Below are 10,200 nucleotides of genomic sequence, written 5' to 3' on the forward strand. Positions count from 1 at the left end.
AGAAAAATGCAGAATTGAAAGTTTCATGATCACCTTTTGTTATTAGCTCAAAATGCTGTAGATATGACGAGGGGGAAAAATAAGCCTGTTAATCAATTAAAGTCAACATGTATAAAGTTAGGGAAACACTTATAGTACAAGACTCAAGATTAATTTATGATTTTAGAGCTTTTACTCTATATTTAAGACAAAAAACACCTTTTATGCACAAGATTTGGTGATATAAATATGCGAAACTATGACATATTCCTAATAGTGACATTCATATTATACACATATAGATAATATTTAGTGTGAATTACATATCATATATCATGATAAAGATTTTATAATTTTTTTTTAAAAATTAAGATACAAAGTTTGAATCTCTCCTCATATAGCTATAAAATAATTGAAATTTCGATATGTTTCTTACTAATCTATCAATACTTAAGTAATCAGAAAATAAAAATATTATAATTTAATCTTAAATCCTCTAAGAAAAAAAAGAAAATTATTTGTAAAAAAATAGAAAAGTATGGAGATAAAAATAAAGAAAATATATGTAAAGAGTTACAAATTATAAAAGTAAAGGATTAATGTGTATTTTTTGTAAAATTGTAGTGATAATAAGAAATTGTATTGATAATAAGAAATGAGTGTAAGCTGTCGTAAACAGTTTAAAAGTAGTTGATGACTAACGGCCACTTTGACTTGTCCCCGGTCTACTGGCCGTCCTAACAGGAACTGCTCTTAGTATGTGGCGCCTACCCGACCGACTAGGAGATGCCTCGCTTTCACGGACATGTCCGTTTCTTTCGCAAACTGCCGGCCATTTCTTCATTTTAATACTTGGCCCTTCCAATCTACCGCCCTATTGCTGCCACGTCTTTAAGCCGCAATCGTAATTTGTCTTTGCGGTTCTTTTTATAAACTTTTCTAAACGTACGAAAACTCTTTAAACTTCTAATTAAGACAAAATCCAACGATTTCTTATAATAAAAAATTTTAAAAATAATTTCGACTAAATTAATTTTTTCATATTTTCAATGAAATATTTTTATCTGCTTTTCGTGTATATATATATATATATATATAATTGTATAATCTCAAACATTAAATAATGCCCCTCTATTATGCAACTTTTTCATTTTGCCCTTTGATTTTGCACAGTACAGAGACGTAATTAGTTTTTTATATAGACTTCCCACTAATTATTAAATGCATGAAAATTTACACTTTGTTTTGGTATATTGATAACAAAGCTCAAGAAACTCACAGCGCACACTTACAATGTAATTACTGATTAATCTAAGTATAATTCATTTTGATTGATTCCTACTTGTGGAATTTCACTATCTTTGTCGTAGGATTATCCGACAGAGTTTTGAGTTTTGACTAAGCAATGGAACTTTCCACTGCCGACCTGATTGAAAGTTAAAAACTATGGTAGTAGCCATCTGATGGATTGACTTCGGGTTCATGATTATAGTAGTGGTCCACCAAGTGAGTCTTTTAACCATTCTATTTTTGTGCTAAAATTAAAGGTGGAATTTAGATATTATATCTTTACTTTGGTATCTTTTGGAGAATGAAATAATTTAGATTACCCCAATAACATATTTCTTTGGTTATATTCTTAACGTGAATGAAATAATTTATAAGATTTGCTCCTTTAACATATTTCTTTGAGTATATAGAAATATCTTTATATAAGTTTGAGTTACACGATGGGAGATAATCCTTTTCAACTCATAAATTTTAACCTTCCCTTAAAGATACAATTTTAAGATTCCAAATTAAGTCGAAGTATCTTTTCAAAGACTCTTACTATTCATCTTTCTTAGAAATTTGGTTTTAATTTTACTTGTTGTCTATATTAATTAATTTGGTCAAATTTTCACTTCTCGTTGTACTTGCAAATAACCTATAAATTAATCCGGCCTCCATAGTGCATTAGAAATCATTTACTACGTACTAATAATTAAGCCAATATATAACTACTTGACATTTAAAAACGTTTAATCCCCTCACCCCTGCCAACCTTTGACATGCATCCTATTTTAATGTGCTTCAACAAACCAATCATGTTCATCAATTTGAGATATTTGACTTTAAAAAAATTTTCCCCAAAGGTGGAGCCCTTCCCCGATGTGATCCAACCATGTAAAATAGCAAACATTCCTGGAGCAAAGAAAGCGAACCATGCTGGTGGGGGAACTTGGAGGAGGTGACTAGAAGTGGAGCCGGCCTGGAAATGACGTGGCAGAAAATGATGACATGGTCTGAACAAAATATATGTGTATGTTTATATATATATATATATATATATATATATAAAGAAAAGAGAGACCAGTCAAATGAATTTTGTGGTCCTTAACTTTTTTCCTTTTCCTGGGACGCTTTTTTGGTTCGCTGATTCGTAAGTGCCAGAAATATATGCATGTGAATTATAATGTTTTAGTGTAAGGTTAAAACCTTGTCCAAAGCCTTTTCTTGCAACTGAGCTTTCAATTTGATGATTTCTACGCAAAATCATTGGCCATTCTTTGTCTTTCTGCCGTTCCACTAAAGGTTGGAAGATTTTGCTGTCATGTGCCTATGCTTTTACTTTTCTTTATATTCCCCCCCAGGGTTTATCAGTTTTTCCTTTTTCTATCTCTGAAAGAAATTGTTTGTATGTCCTATCACTTCCTTTCTATACTATTGTCTAATTTAGTGTGTGCGTGTGTGTGTTGTGTTCAAATAAAAAAAGAATTTTCAAAAGAATAGAAAAAGTGGTATATATTTCCAAAATGTTGACTTCTAGTGTTGCAAATGAGGGTGCAGGACGATGAGAACATGCATGGTGGCTGGTGGGTAGAAGTTTATAAACAAATTAACTAGTGATCAGCTCCATCCATTTTGGATAAATCACCAATCATGTTAATGACACTGTTGACTTCCATGCTTTAAGCTTTCATTAATCATAAACCATAAACCTAATTGGAACTTGTCATTGGTGATTTACCAACTAATATTCTTGTTTGCTATTGCCAAGTATATATAAGAAACAGAGGTTACTACCTTAACCCTAGATAAAAAAGGCTTCAATATTAAGCGCCAGGCGCCCCCCAAACTTTGATGTTACAATCCACCTTCATATTCTAGGTATGGTCATCCATGATGTAACTCAGTAGGTGCTTATTGTTCCCAAGTGGAACACATGGAAAAAGACATGCAAATATTTGTAGAAGATTGTTTAACAATAATCATAAAATAGGTGGGCATCCAGGGCAAAAAGTTTCATACAAGTATTGAAAAAGAGTGATTAAGACCCTGGGGTGGGGTGTATATAAAAACCAAACCAACCTTGCGAGCTGTCCATCTTAGTCGATAATCCCTTAATTAAAACTTTAATAGCCCAAGTAACTTCCTACCTTTAGTGTCTCTTGTTCCAGCTCTTTCCTCTCTCAAACCCCCTTTTTAAACCAAACATTGGACACCTTCACATAAACCTGACACACCCGAAGTCCTTCTTCATCTAGTAGCCATGGCCATGGCCATAGACAACGCCTTCGAGGTCGACTTTTCTAGCTACAGCACCACCACAACCACCACCACCACCACCACTACAGACGATGACCTGGCCTGTACATGGAACGACTGGGGATCGCCAGTTGTTGATTGGGACTCGTTATCTAGCGAGCGTGATGAGTTTCAAGACCTCATTGAGTCCATGATGGATGATGGAACAGGGATAGAGCTAGCTAGAGTAGACCATGAAACGAGTAACTCCGTCTCAATTGATACGATGGTTGCTGATGAAGAATCGAACCGTGAGGATTTCAAAGGGTTGAGGTTGGTTCACCTGTTGATGGCCGCCGCCGAGGCACTAACGGGGGCTAACAAGAGCCGTGAACTGGCTCGGGTGATATTGGTTCGGCTCAAGGAGTTGGTGTCCCCCAATGACGGAACCAACATGGAAAGGTTGGCGGCCTATTTTACCGAGGCCTTGCAGGGTTTACTGGAAGGCTCCGGTGGTGGCCATGGGAAGCATTTCATAACCAATGGGCCTCACTATCACCGTGACGAGCATCATCAAACGGACGTGCTTGCAGCTTTTCAGCTGTTGCAAGACATGTCTCCTTATGTTAAATTTGGTCACTTCACGGCCAATCAAGCAATCCTGGAAGCTGTGGCGCATGACAGGAGGATCCACATAGTGGACTATGACATCATGGAGGGGATCCAATGGGCGTCTTTGATGCAAGCCTTGGTGTCTAGGAAGGACGGACCGCCAGCCCCACATCTCAGGATCACGGCTTTATCAAGAAGCGGCAGCGGCCGGCGATCAATTGGGACCATTCAAGAGACTGGTCGACGATTAGTCGCTTTTGCAGCCTCCATCGGGCAGCCCTTTTCTTTCCATCAGTATAGGCTGGACTCTGATGAAACGTTCAGACCGTCAGCTGTGAAATTAGTTAGGGGAGAGGCCTTGGTGATCAATTGTATGTTGCACTTGCCTCACTTTAGCTATCGAGCACCTGATTCAGTCGCTTCTTTTTTAACTGGGGCCAAGACCTTGGATCCAAGGTTGGTGACCCTGGTGGAAGAAGAAGTCGGACCCATTGGAGATGGGGGGTTCGTGGGGCGGTTCATGGACTCATTGCACCACTACTCCGCCGTGTACGACTCTCTAGAAGCCGGGTTCCCTATGCAGGGCCGGGCTAGGGCCTTGGTTGAAAGAGTATTTCTTGGACCTCGAATAGCCGGATCATTGACAAGGATTTATCGAACCCGAGGAGAGGAAGAGAGTTGTCCTTGGTCAGAATGGTTAGCGGCGGTGGGATTCAAGCCTGTCAACATCAGCTTTGCCAATCATTGTCAAGCAAAGCTTCTGCTGGGCTTATTCAATGATGGTTACAGCGTCGAGGAGTTGGCCAACAACAGGCTTGTGTTAGGTTGGAAATCCAGGCGTTTGCTCTCGGCCTCTATTTGGACTTCTCCAGACTCTGATTTCTAAAAAGTTATTAAAAAAAATGAAACTATCTTTAACTTTTGCTTTCAACTGCGCATTATTTTTCATCCCCTGGCATCGAGACGGGGTATTTGAACCTTTTCAACAAAATCTTAGACCAAACTGTTCGACGTACGTCCTAAGCAAATCCCAATTTCGTTGATTTGGTTTTAAGCTTAATGCGGCTGTTTGTAAGAACATGAGTTTGTTTATTGTCTTCCTTGTTCTGTGTGTTGCCTTGGATTTTCCTTCTGAAAAAATAAAGCGGGGGGCCGGTGTACAAATTATTGTTCGCTGTATCTCTGCCTCGTTTGAGGTTTTCCTTTTCATTGTCTGTCGGTATCATTACCTTTTTTTTTTCCTTCTTCTTCAAATTTATATTTTCTCCGGCTGTTGCTTTCACGCCCTTTTTGGCTCCACAGCGACATCCAAACGAATAAAATATTAAAATCTGCTGTGATGTGAAAAACAAATGTGATAATTATCTCTTTCAACCTTTCGCCCGCAAGTTAAACTCAAAATACACGTCTCATGAAGTTGGATATGGAACAAGGGTCAAAATCCCGTTTCACTTAAACGAAGATAAACTCTACATTTTCCTTTCTGAAATGCTTGACAACAACAATTTTGCAGAAGGTAGATACAGAGATCTCTACAACATTTCTTTCAGGCTGACTTTAATTTTCCCATTCCAGGGCATTAAAAATAGTAAATGAGTTTGTATATCGGACGCAAATTTTGCAGAATATAGATTTAGAGATCTCCATCAAATTCCAAGCTTACTTTTCTAGGACATTAAAAATGTCAAACACGGCTGTAAATCAGACTGAAATCTAACTTATTGCATGATAGATTTAGAGATCTCCATCAGGTTCCAAGCTTACTTTTCTAAAACATTAAAAATGACAAATATTGTGGTTGTAGATCAGACGGAAATCTAACACATTGCATGATTGTTGGACGTTGATATGATCTAAATCCTATCTAGCTATTGCTTTAAAATACGTTACTACAAGTTCTACCTGCTCATGGATGAGACTGGTTTTTATTTCTGTCCCTAAATTGAGAACAGAAAGGGATAATGATACCCATGCATATCTTCTTCTTGTCTCCACTCCCTTTATTTTCAATAGAAGAAAACTATAATTAGAACCATTTAGAGGTTATATACCAGCATTGTTTAATCTTGCCTTGATCTAAATGTGAGAAATGCTTGTGGAAGAGATGCATTGGCAGTTGCATTATCTAAACAAACGAACGGTGGTTGATCATTTCAACAACAACTCCTCTAGAGTTAGTTGGTGGGCATTGTATTATATGTACCTATGTGTAGTAGAGCTTTATCATTCCATATTGGACCCAAAAAAAAGTATCCATCCTATGGTGTTACATGCATAGAAATTCATTCCAAATTAAGGTGACCTTGCGTTCCAAACTTTATCCATTCTTAATGATGTAAAGTTGAAACTTTTAATTAAGATGAAATATTTGCTAGACTTTACCTTTGTACTAACTTCTATATATGTAAACTAGTTTTGTCAATATATCTGTAGATGCATGCATTTAGATGTGTGTCTAAAAAAAAAAGAGACTACATAAAACTTGAAGAAAATATTCATAAATGATACAAACTTTAAAAACAAAGTTTTCATATATGTTTATTTTTATATATTCGGATAATTATATTTTCAACTTTTAACATTTCTCTTTTGTGATTATGGTTTTAGTTTGGAACTTCAAACTTGATTAAATTAAGAGGGAGAGCTTATCATGGTTAGAAAGAGAATATATAAAATTTGATGATGGTATGAATAAATTTTTTTTTGAAGGTTAATCATGATATCATTTCATTTCATATTGGAATAAACTCAATAAATAGGTAATAAAAAGGTCAAGAGCTAAGACGACAATATGCAAAAATGTATCATCATAAATGATACAAACTTTCAAGAATAAAATTTTCATGTATTTTTATTTTAATTTATATATTCGGATCATTATATTTTCAACTTTTAACATTTCTCTTTTGTGATTATGGTTTTAGTTGGAACTTCAAACTTGATTAAAGAGGGAGAGCTAGACAAGGTGAGAGAGAATACATAAAAATTGATGACCATATGCATAAATGATACAAATTTGGAAAGCTTTAAAAGTAAAGATTTCGTGTATTTTTATTTTTATATATTAGGATCATTATATATATTTTCAAATTTTTTAACATTTTTCTTTTGTGATTATGGTTTTAGTCGAGACTTGGAACTTGCTTAAAGAGGGAGAGGCAGGGAGGGAGAGAGAGAGGGTTTAGGGTGGTTGTTGGCATATCCCTCTCCCCTCATGCGTAAGCGTAAGCCTGTCTCTTGATTAAAGGGAGTATCGGAGTTCCTCAAAGAAGATTCCTCAGAATGTGCCTCTCACAACCAACTCTAATCTTTGGATCTATGTTGAACTTAAGGACACAGTCATATATTATTTTTTTATCAAATTTGAACACATTGATTATGGTAAAGAGAGCTTCCTTCCCACCTTACAATCCCATTAATTTAACACACTGCTAATACACCTCACCAGCAAAAATGGCTGCCCCATTTTTTATGTGTAATAAAACCTTGATCTCTGATGTACAAAACATGCACCTATTCCTATATAAGTATTTTTACATAAAACTAATCTTTGCATTATGCATAGTCTGCCCACCATCAGCATTAATTAACCATAGTTTAAGAATGATTATGTATAATTATTATGATATAAATATGCATTAGCATATGTAGTTGTGGGGTTATAATGTTGTTATTTACATTATTTAATCTTTTAAAATTTTCAAAATTTCTTTTTTTAATTATTCAAGTGTTTGCTATGCTAAACAAAGCTTTACAATGATGTGAACATGTAATTAATGAGTATTGTATATGATGATGCAATAGCAACAAGTTGATGCCTTTTAAAATGGAGAGATAGTCAAGACCTTCGGCGCAAATATGATGTAATTGAAGGTAACACTTTTTCCCCTATGATTGTCTTCCCTTAATATTATAAGGTATCTATTTTTCTTTTTACAAAACTAAGGTAGCTAATTCTTTATCAAGTTTGAGAGCTATTTTGTGTGTCAAAATTAAAAAATAAAATAAATGTATATATATAGGTCGATCCAGTATAAACATGGTATATATTTTCGAAAGATTATCTTATACATCAATAGTGAAATTTTTAACAATTTTAAAAATATTAGGGATCAAGTATTATTAAATCATCTGTTCATTCTTGATATAAATGAGATGTATTATACAGTTAATATTTATTTTGGAATTAAATCTCATACTTTGAAAATATTTCCAAAGTTCTAATATTGTTGTATCAATTAATTTACCATTAATTGTTTCATATTGACCTGATTAAAAAATGGACTGAGACAAGAAGATAAAAGATGCCAAAACCTAAAAAAAGGGTTATGGATGATAAAGGAAACCAGGCAAGTTGAAAAGGAACCATAAAGATTAATTCTTTTTTTTTCATGAATATTTTCAGGAATATTCACTTGCTAGTAGCCATTCTTTTCTTACGAAAATAAAAAATAATATTACAATCTCCTCTCTCTCTCTCGTCATGCATTAGCTCCAACAGTTGCTTCCATGAAGAAATGAAGAAAGGATATTGTAATTATTATAGGTAAATAATAAAATGCTGAAAGAGAATTGTTGGATTATAAAGCTTTCATTTGCGGTTCTACCATTTATAGCATGAGATGAAAGTTGTCATGCATGGGTCAAGGCCCACAACCTTGTTTTGGGTTACTTTTTAGGTCCACAACTTCAATTTCTTGGACCTCCCGTTTATGACTTATGAGTTTAAGCATATAGATAACAGATTTTTGAGCCGGGTTTCCAATTCCCTAGATGTGGACCATTGTCCTTTGGGTCTTCCTTAGTCCTCGAAGTCTAATCAACATTGAGACACAATTAAATAAGTATTCATTTTATGTCACATGTCATATTGATATCGTAACATAGTATGTTAATATTATATGATGATTGTCGTAATGTGCGGGTTCGAGAACCCGACCGCCAAAGGTTGACGAAAATAAAGTGGTTTAGGAGTCGTCACAAATCTTTTTTATCTAGGTGCGATTGGTCACCTATTAACTCAATTCTAATCGACGAAGTTCTAAATTAATTTTAGGTTCGTCGACAGAATGAGAACTTATCCACATTTTTCAGAAATAGGTTCGGGAGTGCGGTTACGCACAAAATAGGGTTAGCACCTCCGTGATGGTCGTTCTGCGAACGGTACCATTTAATCTTAAGTTATCTTATTGTATCATACTTTTGATTTAGTCTCCGCTTATTAACTAATTTTCTATTAAACTGATTGCCTGAGTCTTTTATTTGGTTTTACGTATGCGCATGATGCAAGTGTCAAATGATGTCATGATTTGTTTATTTTAAATAATGAGGTTGATAATCTTTTATTGAAAAATTATTCGAAGACCATCCCAACGTTTTGGTGAAGTCTCGAAATTTTTCTCACTTAGAGATATCTTCGAAAGAACTTTCTCTACAAGCTCTTTTGGGAAATCCCATCATCGGAACTCCCGCACCATTTGCAAGATAAATGTGGCATGCTATGACAGGATAAAATGATGATATCTACATGCACGCGTTTGTTGATTTAGGTGGCTCATCTAATTATGTGTTTAATAATCTATCACTTTATTTATATGTTTATTATTATTCGTCATTTTTTTCATGGATTATTTATTTAATTTATTATTTTTTTTATATTTTTTTGTTTTGTCCTTTAATTAACGTTGTTGACTAATATTTTACTTGATTATATAACTTATCAAATAAACAATTAATTAATTTTTTTTAACGATTAAATTAACTTTATTTAGTAATATTTATTAACTAATTTAAGTTCAAATACAATATTATGTAAATTTATTATTTTTTAATATATATCATTTTTTAACAATGATTATTTGACTTAACGGGTATTGAAGTTTAGAGTTTGGATTTATCCCGACGCTTTGGTGAAAATCCGTCTCGAACTTTGCACTAAAAAAAATCCACTTAAAAAAAGGTAACTCTTTGCTTTTCTTGGGTGAAATTTCTCAAATAATCATTTCATTTTTTTTTATATTTGTATCATGTATTTTTATATGTATATTATATTTACAACTATCTAAATATATTTATAATATAACTATTTCTTTCTCTTTTTTT

General features: G+C 34.2%; 1 protein-coding gene across 1 annotated transcript; it reads left to right on the plus strand.

Annotated features, from left to right (window-relative positions):
* Positions 3,400-5,288, plus strand: LOC18592298 (nodulation-signaling pathway 2 protein). The gene has a single exon (XM_007018940.2). The coding sequence runs from the start codon at positions 3,512-3,514 to the stop codon at positions 4,982-4,984; it is 1,473 nt and encodes a 490-aa protein (XP_007019002.2). The 5' UTR covers positions 3,400-3,511; the 3' UTR covers positions 4,985-5,288.

This window comes from Theobroma cacao, chromosome 8, assembly GCF_000208745.1.
Source record: "Theobroma cacao cultivar B97-61/B2 chromosome 8, Criollo_cocoa_genome_V2, whole genome shotgun sequence".
NCBI lineage: Eukaryota > Viridiplantae > Streptophyta > Magnoliopsida > Malvales > Malvaceae > Theobroma > Theobroma cacao.